This window comes from Platichthys flesus, chromosome 13, assembly GCF_949316205.1.
Source record: "Platichthys flesus chromosome 13, fPlaFle2.1, whole genome shotgun sequence".
In the NCBI taxonomy this organism is placed as follows: domain Eukaryota; kingdom Metazoa; phylum Chordata; class Actinopteri; order Pleuronectiformes; family Pleuronectidae; genus Platichthys; species Platichthys flesus.
The window spans coordinates 13,541,800-13,562,501 of record NC_084957.1 but is presented as its reverse complement, the minus strand read 5'-3'; the positions used below and the strand labels follow the sequence as shown (position 1 = coordinate 13,562,501).

The 20,702-nt window shown below is 40.5% G+C and overlaps 1 protein-coding gene across 2 annotated transcripts in view; it reads left to right on the top strand.

Annotated features, from left to right (window-relative positions):
• The window catches only part of gpc6b (glypican 6b), an 80,847-nt gene that overhangs the window by 18,783 nt on the left and 41,362 nt on the right, over window positions 1–20,702 (top strand). For both annotated transcript variants that reach the window (XM_062403358.1, XM_062403359.1), the window contains exons 2-4: window positions 2,076–2,234; window positions 11,859–12,250; window positions 16,170–16,335. In XM_062403358.1, the coding sequence (XP_062259342.1) occupies window positions 2,076–2,234; window positions 11,859–12,250; window positions 16,170–16,335 (717 nt within the window). The remainder of the gene's footprint in view (window positions 1–2,075; window positions 2,235–11,858; window positions 12,251–16,169; window positions 16,336–20,702) is intronic.

The window sequence follows — 20,702 nt, the reverse complement described above, 5'->3', positions numbered from 1 at the left end:
TGCACCGACACAGTTCAAATTCATCTTATGTGCTTAAGACAGTTGCAAAGGTGATTTTGGAAAATCAGACAATTCATGCTGAATACTATTTCATGTCTTCACTGACTTTACGACGTGATAATCTTTACTCTGCCGCGATTGTTTTTCCATTTCATCTCTTGTTGCGCTCACCCTCCCACAGTGATGTTGGGTTTAAGACATAAATCCTGCTGCAGAATGAGTCTGCATCATCTGTGGCGCTTTTCAAAAAAGACTGCTCGGCAAAATGGAACGATGTAGATCATTAAGTTTTGATTCACTGATATATTTTCCCAGTGTCATCAAAAATGTGTTGCGCAAGAGAATTTGTTTCAAGAATATGCTGTCTGTTTTTCTTTATCGATTTATAAACACCTATAAAAAATGAGGCTGATTATTGTGTGACTAAATTAGAAACACAACCATTGTTTCTCTTCTGATAATGTTAAAGGTCCGACAAGGCACAAGCTGTTTCTGGAATTAGAAACTCTTTTTCTGTATTTTTCAGTTAATTACATACATTATAAATTTCATTTCATGTGAGGATAACTGTCGCTGGGTTCTGAAAAACAAGTTTTTAACAATTTCATTGGCATGTCATGTGGTGGCATATCTCAAAAAAAATATCCAGCAGCTTTTGAATGTAACACATGTTTTGGATGTTGCACTTTTGTCTGATGTCTATGATAACACAATGAAAATAAAACATATAAGCACAGGTGTTTATCTGTCTTGAAGAAGAGATCGACCGACTAGCTTTCCTAACCCACCATAACTTGCAAGGCTAAAATATCTTGAGCGAGACACATCTCATTAAAAAGTTACATACACATATACACTGTTCTGCAGCGCACACATTCAATACATAGAGTTGGCCCATGTGCTCACTCATATCTACCATTCAAACACACACTATACTACTCCAGCTACTACTATGTCAAAATGTCAAAAAGTAAAGCAGAACATACATCTTAACGGGATATATGTCACTGCACCAAACCTCCATCTCCCCTCTTTGGGTTTAGTTTGATGCATGATCTGATGAAAACTGTGTCAGATGTAATACCTTCATCAAGTCCCCTCAATATTATCCCTCAAAACACAGTGGAGATTCGGTTTTCTCATCATTTATAGTTAATCTCCTTCAAATATGATCTTTTTTAAGCCTGCTCTGGTTCCAGTGTTGCAGAAGAAACCTGATCTAGAGCTCGCAGACTTAAATCAATTTCTAAATTTAAAAAATCCTTTAAAAAAGGTTGTGCTAGACCAACTTCTACAAAAGCAACAATATTTATTTGGGGTTTGTAAACTTTATAGCATTAATGCAGCTCTGCGTAGAATTACCAATGATATGTACATATTCTGTGTTAATTATTGCAGTTACTTGATATTCTATGTAACTTTGTGATAGATCGACCTCAGTGTGACCCTTCAATGCAATGCGATCGACTTCCTCACTGAACGATTTGGGCTAAAAGATGAATTTTTTCACACATCACACTGCTGTTGGCTTCTTGACTCTGACTGCAAGTCTCCTCAGAGTTCAATTAAAAACACTAAGGCTTTGTATGAACCTCACGTCTGCTTGTTTGATTCCAACATTTCCATACTGGAGGTTCAAATAAAGGAATTTATGTTGGTTTATATATTTATTTTCTTTTTCTGAGGAGCCTTCCACTTATAGCTCAGGTCTGCTGACAACTTTAAATCTTATTTTCATATTTACATATTCAGCAGTTTTATCATCTATACTTTCTTAATTCATTTATTTTAACATGGATTATGGGAAAACAGATGAATAATGATCAATCAACTTAGATTAGTTTTAAGCATCTGACCTGCTGTTGGTGAGAGGTTTTTTGTTTTAGTGCGACTTTGAATTTTTGAACATCTAATATTGAAGACCGTAAGTTAACTATTGATTTAGTGAAGCAGTGTAATAATTTGGTAAATGTTCTAAATTTATATATATAAAGATAAATATGTGTATATGTTAAATATATTTAGAATGAGTACATTTAAACAGTTTAAAACTTTTTTTGTTTTTTCCTTTGCAGGTGAACATCTTCGTGTGTGTCCTCAGGGAAACACGTGTTGCACCCAGGAGATGGAGGACACGTTTGGCCAACAGAGTAAACAGGACTTTGAAAATCTGACCGATGAAACTAGTCATGAATTGAGGAGCACCTTTGTTTCCAGACACAAGAGATTTGACGGTAAGTCTCAAGTCTATTTATTTTACCTAGTTCTTTACGCTTGCACATTGTCCCATTTTTGTGTAATCTATGTTTTAGTGGCCACTCACAGTAGAATACATTTCCACAAAAAGGTAAATCCAGGGATTGAGACAGTATGTGTTAATTTGAAAGGATTCTCCGTTTGGGCGTCCGTAGCTGTCCTCCCTCCAGGGGAGATGAGACGTGAAAATCTCATTAACATGCCTTGGAGTGGAGAGCCCTCTTGTTGGATTAGACAAACATGGCTTCTTGCACAGCAGACTGACAGCCTGAACAGCGGCACACTGTCAAACTCTGCATTATTAAGGTTGTTTGGGGTTTTTTGTGCACTGTGTGATCTTGTCTCGAGCCCCACGGTGACTGCCTTGACCACCGCACATCCACTGAGTCTCAGCCATGGGAGCGGCCGAGTGTGCCCATTACCGAACCTAGCTCATTCTACCTCTGCACCTCTCCCGGCTCGGTATCCCTCCCCATAGAGTGCAGCTCCTTGTAGATACAGTTTAATGAGAAATAATAATCCCTCCTGCCCCAGCTCTCAACATTAGACCGTGTGGAGGAGAGGCAGCTTATCACTGTGTATGACGGTGAAGGGTGGTGGAGGTGAAAATTGTCAACCACGGCCACTTGCCATCATTATCAAAAAATGTATTATGGACCTAGCATGAAACCTTTTAATGAGATGCCACTGAAAACCCTACTTTAAGATTACTGAGAATGAAAAGTATTTTTCTCCAAATGAATGGCAGAACAACCCTCATCTATTCTTCGAATAACCACCTAATGTTCGGTTAATAATCTGATTATTCTCAGGTCACAGACAGAATACAAATAAAATGCAATGGATTATCATCATTAATATTATTATTATTATTATTTAATCCCTGGCATGTATATGAAACAGACCATTTTATTTAAAACCACGGCTTGAAATTTTCAATCTGTCATTGATAAATGTTTTAGTTTTAGACTTTTGGTGTAATTTTTCAATGCAATTGCAAAGAATCAGGAAAGCTGCCTGTAACCGTGAATCTTTGGCAACCTTTACCAAACTAATGGTCAAACATCAGTGTCAGAGTGAGCAAAATCTCATTTATTGATGCGCTGGCCAACACAAAGTTTCTCACAGGAGAAAGAACCGAAACAATTCTGAAACAACACAATATAAAGTTATAAAATCTAGAATAGCCAAAGGGCAGAGGGAGTTGAAAGTTTAAAGAGCTTTGCACAAGTGAGCTGAGACAATTCCACAGTTTATGAGCAGCAACAGAAAACACGCAGAATCGCCTTAATAAAAGGATATTGTATAAGATAAACCTTTATAAGTCCCACCACTGGGGAATGTGCCCAGCAACAAGAGGGACAATGTATGAACACAAAGAAACATAAAGGTACAAAAAAATACATTTCCAATCAGAATATTTACAATGTACACAGCACGTATAAGATATTGAAGTTACATTGACATAATATGAGTATTGCACAGTTAATCCAATCTCAACATGTTGTCATCTCCACGTATAACCTATTAAGAAGAGGCTGATTCACCCCACATTACTGTGTACAGATCTCATATATATGCAGGAATTATACTTAGTGTTGTCTGTTGCCTGAGAAATGCATGTGTTGCATATACAGCAGCGGAAAAAACAGCTTTCTCCTGTCATCTAGTAACACATGCACATAAACAACTCGGGCTCTGAGTGGATTTTTGAGCGTTATTAGCAAATCTATCATCTGGAAGCTGAACTTTCGCTGACATTTTTTCGGCTCTTTTGTCACAGATCTATTTTCCCGCCCGTCATCCATAGAATTTGAATTGCAAAACAGCAGTCTCTTTAAAAACGGAGAGGTCTATGGGCGATGAATCTTGAACCGTCTCCGAATTTCAAAATTGGGACAGAGTCGTGCACAAGCAACAGAAGCCACTCAGACAGGCAAACACACAAGTGACAATAGGGTCTTTATCCAACACAACTAACACATTATAATACATGTCTCGCTAAAATAAAAGATCACACAGTTTGGGGATATTCTTAGTATCAGTGAACATCGGCATCTTTGACTTTAGGGATTACGCCCGTTAATCATATCCTGACAGACGTTATCTTAGATCCACATGATGACACGTGTGTTTACTCTTGACTCCAACTTTGTCTCGACTGTGCAAATTGGGGCCGTGTCTCTGCAGATGTTAAGTTGCCGTGGCAGCTGTTCTCTCCTTCCACCTTTGTGATTCTTTACCATATGTTGTGCTGCAGGCGAAAAGTCCTCTTGTAACGTCTGGGGTTTGTTTTGAGCACTTGACTGTACATCAGAAGCCCTCTTCCGTAGACTCGCTCTCTCCGTACCGTTTGATAGGATTGTGGCGTGGGTGATTAAAAAGGTTAGTGTGTTTGAAGTGGTGCTTTCCAGACTTCTGATGCCAAAACTACGTCCATGCAACTAAAATGGTCAGGAGTCCTTCCCCTGTTTGGAATTCACCATGAAGTGTCAGGTTCACGCTCCTCTTTGTTTGTTTTTTGTTTCATTAATGCGGTTTGCATCCCTGTATCCACTTGGATGAAGGCAAAGCATTGACCAAACGAAAGGAAAGCAGTGTTGCTAGAGTACCACATCAAGATAAATGAATAATAAGAAGCGATATATAGATATTGTCATACTGCATAGGCCTGATTTGAATTCAGGTTTATATGGACATATTGTGACATCTTTTTTGAGTCCAGCTAATTTTAATATATTATTTTCCTGAGGGTCAGTAGCTTACCAATGCTATTAATAATGCCCATTGAAGTGGCCCATTGAAGTGGCTTGGCCTCAATTCAGTAAAGAGTAAATGGTCTGTGTTTATAAAGCACTTTTCTAGTCTTGATAACCACTCAAAGTAAAGTGCTTCGTTTTTTTACCATTTCCATTCACACACACATCCATATGTGCCTAGAAGGGGCCATTCCGTGCTCAGTATCTTGCCCAAGGACACTTCGGCATGCAGATGGGGAACTGCCGACCTTCTGGTCGGAGGACGACCGCTCTACCCCTCAGCCAGAGCCGTCCGAGGATACTAACATAAAGCACTTGTTGTATGATCTGTTAACATGTTGTAATGTAGTCGATATATAAATAACAGAGCACCTCTCCCCTAAATCCACATATTAGGGTTGAGCAGCAAAACCCCCAAAGATTCAGCTGATCCAAAAGTAACTCTAATCTTTGTCCTAAACCAGAAAGCATAGATTTTCCATGTTGGGCCATCTAAATATATCCCGTGCCACTATGAAATAATGTTAGAGTGATTAATAGAGCAATTTAATACTCAACCGTCAATGTCTAGTCTTTCTATGGCCATTCCTTTCAAACTGTGAAAACATATTGAATGAAACAAATACTATTGAGTTACAGCATGCGACTCTCAGATGATTGCACTTTGCCCAGAAGCTCAATGTCACAACGGCTGGGAGATGTGTGTCTGTTTTTTTTTTTTTATTTATGTTTTTTTTTTCCAGGAACATAGACTTCTGCAGCCAGCATGTGATTCCTGGAAGCGTGCATAAATAAATGAGTGATATTTTGATCAGCTGCTGTCAGGATGGTGAATGTCATGAGGAGGATTCCTGTGAGGGAGGAAATGGGGTTTGTCCAGCAGCACTTAGACGCATGACTCCAGGCACCCGACCTCCTCTTGGGGCCTGCTGCCACTCTCCATAGTTTCCTCCGCGTCAGAGCAGATGCTGCGTGCAGGTTTCAGCTCCTCGGCTCCTCTGCTGTCTGGAGACTCTGTGTCAGATCAGGGGTCCTGACTGACCAGCCGCTATATGGAAATAGGCTTTTGATTTGAAATTTTATTTTTCACATTGATATTTATTCGTCATTAATTGATTCAAGTGTTTGAAGTGTTAGCGGTGAGTAGTTTTTAGCAGGAAACATCACCTTAGATTCAATGCACCACTGCTGTTAGAAAATAAAATACACAGCTTTGTATTTCAGGTATCATTTCAAATGTAAAATAATGGTTTTGGGGCCTTGAGAGTGAGCCAGAGCAGTCAAGATGCAAACAATACAGTGTTGTTGTTTCAGTGAGATGCTCATTACTATCTATTTAGCACCTGGCTGTGTAGTGTCGCCCACGCAGAGTCAGTGAGTGTATGTGTATATTTCCTTCTCTTTATGCAGAGTTTGTGATGAGTGTTACTGCAGCTGACAGAAGCCGGCCAGCCCACGCATACCTGACACCGCAGCCTGTGTGTCACAGAGAGAGGGCACCGTCTCGACTGGGCCAAGACCATTTGAGCAGCGATACAGGAACATCCACAACATCCCGATGCACAGCTACATGAGTCTTGCAGAGAAAACGGCATCATATGAAAAATCAATGTCGAACCCGCCGCAATCTATCACTTGATGTGCTAATTTATGTATCGAGCAGCGCGTCTGAATATTGTTATCATCGTAAGACACAGCCTAAAACCACAGGGAACTCAAGAATTATTTTTCTGCTTTGCTTATTAAAGACTAAATTATTCCTCTTAATTGCAAATCAATTGTTGGCCCCGACCACGAACACCATGGTGCTGGGCGACCAAACAGAATATTAATGCGGTCCACCCTCCACGATTGATCTCTGGAGAAGTTACCAACTCGCACACACAAGGATGTTGGAGTTTGTATACTTACACAAGAATATAGAAAGTGAATTCCCCTTTCCCCTCAGCAGCCGCGTATAGTCCATGTGCCCTTGAGCAAAGAATCAAACTCAGACTCATGACTCCAAAGAGGCTGCCGACCAGAGAGGAGCAGACACAGCGCTGGCCGCTACCGCGTGGGGCTGTGTGTGACTAGATGAATGTGGAGCCGGACGATTCTGAAAAGGGCATGCTTGCTCAGCAAAGCCATTCTTTATCTAAGAAAACACTATTGGGCCATCCAGTAAGAGTGTGTAGGATCCAGGTAGGCATCCACAGTGCACGTCTCTCTACAGGGTTTTTAGAAGGATCTTTACATGGACATGTCGACGACTGAATCAATCCTCAGTGGGGTCTCTGACTGACAGGCCTATCTGTTGTATATGAGTTTTCACAGGATTCTGTTTGGTAGAGGGCAAAATGTCAAATTCCAAACAAAACCCTATTTCTGAATAGGGTAACTTTCAAATTCGATGAGGCGACATTAGATTAGATGACTTTACAATGCATTAGACCTTTTTGGTGAGTATCTCTGACATGCCAGCATATCATTTACTTTCTTTTTATCAGCAGCTGGGATTTTATTGGAAGCCTTCGCTTTTAACTGTCACGGTGCGGCGGTGTGCCGGCACTCAAAGCAGCCCTCCGCAGACCAGTTCTTCCTGACAGACCAATCAATGACCCAGCTCCTGACTGACATGTGAAGTTCAAAGTGCTCCTTTTCTGCAGCCAAATTGCCAGCTCAACCTCCAGCTCCAAGGGGCTGGAAACCTATAGCTGCACACTTTCTATAATGCGGATTTAAAAATCACAAATTCGGCTCCCTTTTTGACGAGATGTGGTCCTGTAGGAAAAGAGACTGAGAGGGTCTGGTTGAGATAACAAGCTGTTTACTCGGGTGCACGAGGGCCAACAAACCATTCCAGATTAGCAGTGTGCTCCGGGTAGACTTATAAATTACACGTGGTTCTGACAATGTGTTTACAAGAATTTGTTTTACAAAGCATCCATCTGTCAAATTACCAGAAAAGAATTGGGGATTGAACTGACTGTGTATTTGTCTCTTTTGGTACCTTTCATTGGTGTTTGGCCTTGAAATGAAAAAAAAGTGTTGAATTTCAATATTGATTCCGGTTTATATTGATTCAACCAGTTCCTCGCAATTGTCAGCAAAAGTTCAGGTTTTACAACCGCCGGTCAAACAAACTCCATCCTGGTCCTCAACAGGCCAGAAAACTACTATTTTTGAGCGCTAAAAATATATATCCAAACCCAGCCAAGCCCTTGAGATAATCAGCCGAGCCAGACCTGAAATAGTGAGACCCACATCTAGTTTTCCCCGATTACAAGCACGTGCAGTCAAATAATACCAAGTAGATAAACCGGCCAACTTGACCAAACTAATTTCAATATTTTAGTTGGAAATTCAGCCCGATGGGTCCCGGGGGGGTCTAGACGGGTCCCGAGGGTCCCAAGGGGCTCCGATCAGGTGTAAACTCTCTATCAGAATGTAGTCCGGAAGATAAATTCCAGCATCCTTACCCCTCTTTCTGAGTGCTTTGTGCTGCTTAACCAACCATTTGCATCCTCCTCTATGGTCATGGCTGGTCACAGTGAAGGAGACGTACCTATTATTACTGCTGGCAACTTTCCCTTGAGTGTCATCACAGCTACAGTCCGTCCACTGGTTTTCTTCCTCAAACCAAATCAAGTTTCACGCCAAACTATCTATTGTGTCCAAAAGTTGTGGTTTATTTCTGAGGCAAAAGAACGCAGCTTGCCTCTTTTCATTACATTGCATGTCATTTGGCTGACACTTTTGTCCAAAGCGACTTACAATTAGTACACTCAACAATTATGAGGGGCCATTTAGGGGTTCAGTATCTTGCCAAGGACACTTCGACATGCAGATGGGGAAGAGTGGGGATTGAACCGGCTACCTTCTTGTTAGAGGAGGACCACTCTACCCCCTAGGCCACACCGCCCCGTCATCATTTTCATCATCTCCCTCTGAGATTGGTTGGTCTGAAGACACATGTCTGCCATGCAGCTGATCATCCATCAGTAGACACAGATTCCCTCTTCACCACAGAGAAAGGCTGTGTGAAACCCCCCTTCACGGAGGAACTGGAGTCAAACTGGAATTCGGGTGCATTATAATCACCTCTGTCCAGCATTTCAGCAGTGTTATCCCATTGTTGCAGCTTTTCCAGCTTTTCATTTTAACAGACGTCTTAATTACTACAACGTTTTAATGATTTATGTCAACTCTCCAGGTCATTTCTATTCCCATAGATTTCCCCTAGATTTGCAATTATGGAATATGATCCCTCTCATGAATTTCCACTAATTAGATTCAAATATCTATATTAACTTAACAGTGTTGTCACTGACTCATACCAAGTTCATCCATAATGTTATTATTAATAGTAATCACTCCAAAACAAAGCTTAGAATTATGTCAAATATACCTTCTGCATTACCCAGACATTCTGTCTTAATCACATTAGATAATAATCGCGGCTGACACTTTTGACTGATGTATCTAAAATAATGTTTTTTTTTCAATTTAAATTAAGTTAGTTTTGAAAGTGCCATTAATCAGTGTACACATCGCTTGGCGCCACTGACAGTTTTCATTTCCAAAAACCAGTCACTGAGGCACAAATCATGTTTGGAGATTTGCATATTTAACAAACTGCTCACTGTCGTCTGTCAATCCCAGTGGCGTCCAGTGAATACTCACAGTGCCCACACCACAAGTCCTGGAGACCGTGGAGGTCACATCCTGTACGGAGAAAGAAGAAACACGTGTGATTGTCACATATCCACTAATGTGTTTCCAGGTGGTATCATGGAGAGTCGCAGCATTTCGTGCCCCCCCCACCGATTCTGTGATCAGTCATTTCACCTGAATCGCTGTGCACTAATGTCCACTTGAGAACCATTACAGCTTTGTCTGGGCTGCTCTGATAAGTGACTGTAATGTGCACAGGGAGGGAGGAGGCACATGGATCCGCTCTGAGTATTACATGTGACCTAGCTACCATCAACTGCCCTGCTGATGTGCTACAGCTGCCAATACAGGAAAACGACTGACCTGTAACAGCTGGAGACATTATGGCCGTGGCAAAAGGTTGAAGTTGGGGAACGTGCTGGAATGATAGATGGATGGACTTCCACACATGATGCCGCCATTCGTTCACCTCATGAAACCATTAGTGATTAGTGTTGTCTTTATCCTCAGTCACTTTTGTTACCATGACGACAAAGGTCTGGTATGGTAAATCTGAGAGTGGGAATAAATGATGAGGTTGAAGGACTAGTTTGTTGAGATGGACGGAGCGACTGTTAAATGCTCCAGCCATACTACAACATCAGTGTAGTCCACTTCCCTGATGAGGACAATAGTAGGCACAGGGTTAACGGTATTAATAACCGACGTGCTTTTACAGGGACAACCCACGCAGCTCATTATTTTTAATTGTCCCAGCATTTGAATGTTTTGCAGCTGGCTGTGTCCACACATTTGCTGCTCTTACCACATCCCCATACCAGTGAGAAGCTAGAGGCTTTACAGCTTCACCAATCAATATTGATTTATTAACGAATAATTCCTGATTATGAATAGGCAAGGTTGCATTACAGAACCATGGGTAACTTTTTTTTTTTAAAAATAGGCCGGTGGAAATTCCACTGGCCAGAAATGAAAACATATCAAGTTATTCATTGGGCAATGTATGATGCTAAATAACAAGTAGTATGTCGCTTATAGTGACTAATCCGCCAAGAGCTTTCTACAGAGCCCGGATGAATAATAAGAAATAATAGAGATTATATATTGCACTTAAATTGATATTGTATTCAGAAGTATGGGTCCAATTAAAGGCTAATCCGTCTGCTGGCTCGGGGAATTATATGTATGAGATATTAACACGTGAATATTGTGTTTACAGCTCTTTCCACCACCATCAAGTGGCCCAACAAAATCAATTAATGCCACTTTGATGCTTGGATTCACCATATTGCCCTATAAAGAACAGAAATTTAGGAATATAAAAGCTTTTTTGTAATCACCACTCTCCTTTATAGGATTGGAGACTCATACAAGACTTGAACCCATTTTGCAGTTAAATGTTTAGAGTTTCAAAGCCTATTTAAATTTTGAATATTGGTCCTTGAAAGGCAGCACTTTCAATCCAGAAATGTCATCATCTCATCTCTGTTTCTGGTGAATCACAAGAAATCATGAGAATAACAACAAGGCTGCAAACCCTATAGACAGACTATCATATAGGAGGATCCCTTATTGCACATCATCTGAACGCCGTATGCTTCCAGTATATTGAGCTATACTTCAGTCAGAATCTGTATTTAGGATTCATCCACCAAAGCGTGTGCTGTCCATCAGGGTACATTAATATATTGGGGGGTTTAAAGGTGCAATATAGACAATTTGATCTTCATGCACGGCAAACACAGAACTTATTGCTTTGCAGAAATATATGAGGAAGCCTCCTATTGCAAAGTCAAAAGGAGTTTACCGGTGATAAAAAAAAAAATCAACCAAGCCGTGAGGTCTCTTCAAAATGAAATCAACATCACAACGCCCTCACTGATATGATGTTTTTGAGTTTTGGGGATGTCTGAACATTTGCTGTTGGAATTAAAATGTATCAAGTTTCCTCTTTCAACATTCTATCTTAAATGAAAAGATATAGTGCAATCTTTCAGGTATTCCAATAACTAACCAACTTAGTAGTCGTTGGTCTTGACTTGCTAAAATACTGCAGGTCCCTTTTACAGGCCAAGCAAACAGGCACTGCACTAGTAGGGAGAGTTTGCACAAGTACCGAGGCATATCTACTTTATAAAGAAGATCAGACAATAACTTAACCCTTTTTTTCCTTTCTTCCTAACTCAGCTTTCTTCCTGGAGCTCCTGGAGAACACGGAGCGGTCCCTGAACGAGATGTTTGTGAGGACTTACGGCAAACCGTACATGCAGAACTCGGAGGTCTTTGAGAACCTGTTTGCTGAGCTGAAACGCTATTACACCGGGGGGAACGTTAACCTGGAGGAAATGCTTAATGACTTTTGGTCGCGGCTACTGGAGCGTATGTTCACGCTGCTCAACTCCCAGTATGTCATCACAGAGGACTATCTGGAGTGTATCAGTAAGTACACCGACCAGCTCAAGCCCTTTGGAGACGTGCCCAGGAAGCTCAAGGCTCAGGTTACGCGGGCATTCATCGCCGCTCGCACATTCGTCCAGGGGCTCTCTGTCGGCCGGGAGGTGGCCCAGAGAGTGTCAAAGGTAAATGATGTCACTGTTTTAGGTAACGGATGGTAAAGCACCCTATCAACTGCCAAATAATCAGCATTTGACCTCAGATGGAATTAAGACTTAAAATAAATTTGAAACCAAGGTTTTGTTTTGTGTCTATGCGCCGTGCACACATTTCCCCTCGGTTTTACGCATGAACACAGCTCCTGCCAGATACTTCTCTGACTAACGCGGGCTCTCCTGGTGCATGTCCTCAGGAAGTTTGGGGCTCAGGCGGCTTGTTCAGGTGCTGTCTGGAAAACAGTGCAGAGGAGAATTACCCCGGGACACTGAAAACAGAGAAACAAAGCAAATCCTCGCCCATCACTGTTTATTGCTGTCTTGCCTAATATATACTTCCCCCACCACGCAGCAGCCATTAATCGTGCTTTAGGGCTGAGTATTCTGTTTGATGCAATGTAATCTTAATGTTGCTCCTGCAGTATATCCTGCTGTCCTGGGAGTGAGTGTGGTTTTGATAGTGTACAAAGAAAGATTAAAGGGAGAGCAGGAAGGCTAAGGGTTGGATTTATTCACCCTCGACAACAACAACAGGACGGCGAGCCTCGTTCTGGGTAAAAGGGAAGCGCTGATAAGCACTTCACTGCAAATCCCCTGCCTCCCTGCTTTTCTTTTCACTACTGTATTAATATGAGTCGGATTGGATAATCAACACGATGATAAATATTTATAGGTACGGCTGTAAAGTAGAGACACGGACACCAATGAAACCAACCCTCAATCGTCAGAGAGGGAGAGAAAGACGCTCAGGAGAGAAGACACCGATCCTCTTCCAAATGTTCTTTTTCTGCCGGTCCCACCACGGTGCACTTGTTGAACCTTGGACGCGTTCCCCTCGCCGCCTGTATCAGCCCCCCCCCCCCCCCCCCTCTTACCAGTAATAGTGGGGGAGGCTCATTTAGACACGTCCACAGAGGATGTGTTCTTAGTATGCGTTTACTGAGTTACACCCCGCGTTTCGTACATGCCAGCATGTCCCCGCGTCACCTTTTGACATTTCAGTGGGACCTGAGATCCAGGTCATGTGTCTGGGACTGCAACCCTTTGATCCCCAGGGTATAAACTCATCATGAGGGATTGGGTGTAAGCATAATGGAATAAGACACCCTGCGAGAGGGGGTCTGTTGCACGGCGTCACTAAGATGTAACATCCATGCTTATTGCTGCTGGGATATACGAGTTTATATTGAATACAAGCAGATGATCTATTACTTTATTTCTTTTTGCAGCTTAAGAGACAAAAACACAAAAACCGGGCAGAGAGATTTTTGTATCAGGGGTTTGTGTCTCACAAACAAAGCTGGAAGTTATTCTGGATCATTTCCCAAACAGTGCATCTGCCTCTGTTTATCCAAAGTGATTAAAATCGTATTATTATTTGTCTAGTTTTTGAATTGTAGAATTGTAATCTCTTATTGGTTACTAAATAAAACACATTTATTATCTGAATACACTCACTGTAGGAAGATAGCAAGGTATCCAACAGATGCATAGACAGGTTTTTTTTTAGAAAAAAACGAAATTGTTAATTAGTTCCTTCCCCTCGTTGCTGCTGTTGTTAATCATTATTTATTGTGCATGATAATTTAATTCTTTTAATGGCTTATGCTTGATTGTTTAAAGTGTCATTGCATTCTTATTTAATTTGTAACTTTTCTTATTTATACTTTGTGAGGTGATTTATAAATAAGTATAATCTTACTTAGCCAATTTTCTTTTACTTTCCATAATGTTGAGTGTAGCAAATGGCTTAGAAGTAATGTTACTAATTTCTTACACGATTAGAAATATGACAAGACAGATGAAGACGTATGATTATGCTTTGATTAGCTTTGTTTATTAGTTTGCAGTTTACAAGACCTGAAGAACATCCCTGAAGTCCAGCATGAACACACCAGGTCCATCCCTTTATGGGGGTGTTTCTTGTTTCGCTCCAGGTAGTGGTCAAACTTTGACCGTGTCACTGGCATCATGGATTCTTCGAAATAGAAAGACAGATTTGAAGAAGATTATGGTGCTCTTAGTTTGAAATATAAGCTTTGTAATCACTGGACATGTAAGACAGTAAGTTCCAGGAATTGTTCTTGGAATGTCCTTGATTTGCCGCCTCAGTCCCTGAATTTAAACCCACTGAAAACCTTTGGTGGGAAAACGGGAGCAGCATGTCAAACATTTATTGGAATATTATGAGTAGAATCACTTAGCAAATGGGCTTTGTGGAGACACATTGAAACAGCCTTCCTGTGAAACATATCTGTGGTTATAGGGCCAAACTGCCTATGATCATTATGGTGGAAGGACATGTACTTACTCCTCTCCAAACTGACCCATTCAAACATTTCTCCCAACAGCCGACTGTCTCGTACCTGGAAAACCAGTCTTGTTAAGTGGATGAGTTTTGTTTTTTTAAAGAGACTCACAAACTGCTATAATTCTCTTTAATAAGATGTCACCAAAAATAGATGGTGCATTTTTCCTCATCACCACAGTGGTATTGCACAGGATTTAGATTTTATTTTCTAAAGGAAATGAGACATTAAGACGTGTCTGGCCCTTTTAAGGCAGATTCTTGTTGGTGCTTCATGGAACACAGAAGAAAAAAAAGGTCCATTAGCTGTGACCAAGGAGCTTGATTCCAAACCTCTTGACAGGTCTTCAAGACTGCAAGTACTCAAGTGTTTACACAGGGACTGTTGAGTGCTGCTCTTTGGAAATCATGTAATAAAGTATTTTTTAGTGGGTCACGCAGTCAAGTTTGTGTTGGCTGTCTATAAATACCACTGTACTGGCTCACACAACACTGATATGATTTTGCACCTTGCACAGCTTATCCAGCAAATGGCCGTCGTCATCCTCTGGTTTAGTCTGTGGGTATTTCTTCGATGTCACGGCCTGAATGAGGCTTCAATCAAAAGCTTCAATCAAATGTTGATCTAACAGGCTTTTCACAATATCTCCAGCCTTCTTCATCACTTGATCCTTACTCACTCTTAGCAAGTAGAGAACCTGAGTGAGGGGACAAGTCATTCCTCTGCATGTTCCTGGCCTCCCCTATGTCGTTTCAAGCTATTTAGTCGCTGCTGACTGACTCTTCAGTCTCCAGCTGTCACGCAATAACGTCATGTCGTTTTTTGTTTGTGAAATTAAGGGGGAATGAAAAATTTAATACAGAAAGATGAATATTTGAAGAGCAAAATGTTTGACAGCTAATTCTGGCGGAAGAGGCAGCCAATAAATATTTATATTTAATTCAGGGCAAATTCTCTGACAATGTTCTCACAGGCTGTGATTGACAGTGACTGCAGGCAATGTGTGTTTTGGACGGAGGGGAACTCACTCTTTTCTTTCTGAATGTGTAGAAAAAAACAACAGGAGTTTTCTGATAAATTAAGAGATGTTCCTATTCCATTCGCCACTTCCTGTTACCAATTCTGTTTCATGGACTTTACGTAAAAAAAGGCAGATACAGAGTACCAATCCGATACCAATGGATTTTCATAATAACACGATTTATGACGTACTTTAGCAGCTCTTCAGAAGCTGTACGGGTGTACATAGGCAATCAGACTTGCTTGTGCTTCTTGAAGACGTCTCTTCCCTCATCTAAGAGGCTTCTTCAGTTATGGAGGTTTCAGGTATTCTGCCTCTGTGGGTCTTCACCTGAAATCTCCCACAGGTCAGTTTTAACTGATGCCTTGCGTTGGTGTTGGAACATCTCCAGATAAAACTAAAAAAGTGTTCATACTGTATTTGACTTTTCGTGCAACGTGAAATGGCAAACATTCAAATTCTGTGTAATGAAAAAGACAAAAATGTGTTAAAAATGATGATGTGTTCATTGGAGCTGCCCAGATGCTAATGAGCGCTGTCCCCGTCTGTGTCCCTGCAGGTCAGCAGCACTCCAGCTTGTATGCGAGCGCTGACAAAGATGCTTTACTGCCCTTTTTGTCAGGGCATGCCAGCAGTTAAACCCTGTAAGAACTACTGCCTGAATGTCATGAAGGGCTGTCTGGCCAATCAGGCGGACCTGGATCCAGAGTGGAACCAGTACATTGGTGAGTCTTATAGAGGTTTCTTTTTCTGTGTGTTTATCTCGGGTTGTGTGGCTTTATAATGCATGTGTTTGACAGGGGGAAGAAGCGCAGAATATCACATTGTATGAGCACTCACAATAATGAGGCATATTCATAGATTAAGTTTGTTCACCTTCACCGTCCGAGCATTTGCTGCTTTACAGTGTTATATTTTAATTGCTGGCCGAGTCCAGATTATAAAATGAAGTACTTTAAAACTGGATTTTGGGAGATTGGCAATAGCTGCGAATCTTTTGCATCACATGGAGTAACTAAATTAATTTGAAATCCTTCATAAAGACTGTAATTTTGAAATTATAAAGCATTTAAGTACTTTCTACTTCATGAATTATGTTTTACTTGGTTTCAGTTTAACCCACGGACTTTTTGAATAATTCACGTTTCACAATTCGTTATGAACGTTACAAATTATTGCCCTTGTTAAGCCCCACTGATTTATCAGTTGGTCAGTATCAATCTTATTTTGAAGAATAATTAATTAAGATGCATTTATTAGTCCCAAACACACACAGGTAGGGAAATGTAATCTCTGCTTTTTACCCATCTGGTGCAGGACACACAGAGCAGTGAGCAACCATGTACGGCGCTCGGGCAGCAAATGTTGGGGGAGTAAGGTGCCTTGCTCAGGGGCACTAGACGGGGTAGGGAGACTCTTGGATTTTTGGACAGATCAATCCAGGTTCGTCTTTTGTTGTCTCTCCGTGGAGTCGAACCAGAGACGAACCAGAGACGAACCAGAGACCTTCTCTGCCCATAGTCCAAGTTTCTGCCACTAGACCACCGCCTCAAGGCAGTTATACATTTATGTTACAAGTTTTTCTTTCTTAATTTAAGTTTATATATATTTGGGTCAATTTGTGTTTTTATTTACAGATGTCGATCTCTTGTAAATAATTATTGATATGATAAATAAACTGTAAAAGAGTGGTTTAAGTCCATTCTTAAACCTTGTAAGTTGTTAGGACTATAAGTCTCAATATATTATGTTAGAGCAAGACTATCTGTGTTTAGTTTACAGCTAAAGCTGTGTCGTTATCATATTTGAACAGTTTCATTGACACATGGGCTCTCGGCGAAGCTTCTTTATTTTTGTTCTTGTATCAACATTTCCCTGCATGAAATGATTCCATTCATGTGATCCTCTCTCCTGCTGGGCCGAACGGGGACATGTAATAGGGCAGAAGAGCACCGCAGGGAGTGTCTAGTTCTGTAAAGAGACGTTCATTGGGAACTTGTTTGGCTCAGAGACAAAAACTACAAACATGAATGGAATATTTATATATTTGTTTAATATTTAATAAAAGTGTGTCACACAGATGTTTTCTGCTGTCAGCCGAATAAGCTCATCCTCCAGGATTGAACGGGAGCGGGGACAGAGAGAAAGTGATTATAGGCTGATGTGGGAAATAGAAGAGTGAGCTGTGGCTGCTGCATAACAAATCTGTGGGAAAGAATACACTGATATTTCATATGGTCTGTTGATGAGGACATTTGGATTTAATTCAATTCATCAATCATAATATACATGATCTCAAGGCACTTAACAAAACTCCCTCATTAGCTGGAAGAAACCTCCAGTAGAACCAGACTCAGTGTGGGCGGCCATGCTCGACCGGCGGGGGGTGAGCAGAGAAGAATGGGCAGGAGAGGAGAGATTTTAACTAAGAAGTAATGATGTTTTAAAGTACAATTAAAGAGACAAAGTTAAGTTTAAAAAGCTGAAATGAGCCTCGGGGTTGAATTTGCAGCACCAACTTTTTTTATGTTGTAAGAAGTCATTTGATTTTTGTTATTTTAATGAATGTATCTTAATGACACTTAATGATACAAACATTTTTAATTAATGTAAACATGTAGACTTGTTAGAGTAGAGAGTAAGAGTAGAATCATCAACAGCCTCTACAGGGATGTCTAAAAATGAGCAATCACATACATGAGATTTCTACAGTATAAGAAAGTCCCTTCATTGATTGATTGCACGTTAAATCTCAGTATAAGAAATTCCTCCTTCTTTTTTCTTTTATATTTTTTTGGGATGTTTATAGGAGCAGATCGCTTTACATCACACCCTGTATTTGTAGGAATTTATTAGGTCAGCGGTAGGTTTGCAAAACAAACGAAAAAGGCCAGCCTTAACAGATTACTATGATTATATAATACAATACTGTTTATACTATGCATTATATCCGACAGTTCATTTGTGTGATTGTTCATTGCGTGTCAGGCAGCAAAGAAAACAACATTAGCAGGCCTGTCCACGCGAAGCAAATCTGTTTTACGTATTTTCCACGGTGGCCTGAGCGGTTCAGCGTGATCGGTGAGCGCCAGGCCGAGCAGCTGCAGTGCGGCAGGAGAAACGTCAGGACTGACAGATGCCGCTTGGGTTGTGTCGGGGAAGCCACATTAATCGACTTAACTGACCCGTCAATACCTGAACGGCCACACAGCATATGTAAATCCCACCGTGCTCTCTAAGACTTTTTCTTTTTTTATTCTCAGTCTTGCAGTGGATCATTCTATTCTCACAAGTGGAAACAAAAGTGAAGACTTATCAGAGCTAAGCACAGTATAATCGGCTGGTGCAGATTGTCAGGGCTGGACATACAGTATGTTATCTGAAAGATGCATAGGTAGTTTCTTTATAAAAATAAAATCCCAAAGTGGCTTCCAGTATTTTTGTACCCCAAAAGTGATGTAGTCTTACATGTTGGTTTAAACCCAACTGACGTTCATGTGAAAGAACAGCTTGACGCTTGTTTGTCTTTAAAAGCGACACTTTATCCCACAATGTTTTGTGAAATGTTAATTTTGATTTGTGAGGATTTGTTGTTTTGTGCATCCAGGCAAACACATGACAAGCTGCCTCAATAGATCTTTACAGATTTGAGTTTTTCCTGAATTTATTGTGTTATTTGTGGCATCGTATCACAACACAGATTTGTGATACGATGTATGTTAAATTGTATGTTAACCATCCAACCGTTCCACATGAAGAGCTCAATGGTTTTACTTTGTACTTCTATTTTATTTCTCAGTATTCCATATATTATATGGATAAATAGCCAAAATTTGTGAGATTTCACATTAAGTTCATCCTATTGAAATGAATTGAATTTAAGGTCATTGTAATCCAAAGCTCATAACACACAGAATAAGACTGTGACTACATAAAACGTTGCATGGAAACTATCGTCTAATGTACAACATGGGTTGCTAAGAAACACCTGTCAGAGCTTACATTCAACAATCCACAAAGTCAACATGGCTCCATCCCAAACGTCCGTTAAGCAGAGTTTCAACAGGCAAAGCAGCGTCCGTCTGCTCTAATGTTTGTCTGAATAAATATTACAAAAACAATCTCTTCCCGATTTCAAAGCCAGTTATCGTGTGACAGTCATTTCACCTTGATTACATTTCTTTGGACTGCATGAGAAAACTGTGTCTCTACTACAATTTATATCAACTCACTGTGCAATCCCTCTTTCTGAATAAATAAATATTCAATAAATTGTTGGACCAACAAAAAAAAGTTATAAAACACAATTTGAAAATGTCTTATTTATGGTTGTACAAATTTAATTATTTGTTTCAAGTCGGTCAAACCATGTGTCTAAATTGACTCCACTAACAAACCAATTAATAATTCAAATGTGGACACGGCTCCTCTTCAGTGTGACATCTTCTCACGTCTGCCATCCATCCCGGAGCAACGTTCGTTCTGTCTTTATCAGAGCTCTTGTCAATTGGATTACTGTTCCTCTGTGATAAATGCCAGCTCTATATCTTTTGGCGCTGACATTTCATGCTCATTATGGGATGAGAGATTTTCCAACTAGCTTAAGGTCTAACCACAAAAGAGGTATTGACTCGGCCATGGGAGTTAAATTGTCAGGAACGTTCCTTCAGAGACAGTCTGATCAGTGTAATGTGTAATATGCCGTATGCATGAGGAGTATGTTAGTATGAATCCTGATTTACAAATTAAATGTCAAATCTCAGACGTGGCTTTTATTTATCTTGACCTTGTTTATGTGTAGTGGTCAAATAAAGCGTGATATATTACATTATTGTTCTCACCCCTGTCCATTGGTTCGTTGATTTGTTTGTTTGCTGGTAAGCAAAATTACATAAAAACTATTGGACAGATTAATACAGAACTTGGTTGAAGGATGTGGTATATGTCAGGGAAGAGCACTTTAAATTTGGGGTCAGATCTGCAGCAGGGGTCAGAATAATTGCATTACATTACATTTCATTAAGCCGGGGCTTTTATCCAAAGCGACTTACAATAAGTCAATCAATCATCATTCAGATTTCTGCCCAGCCCA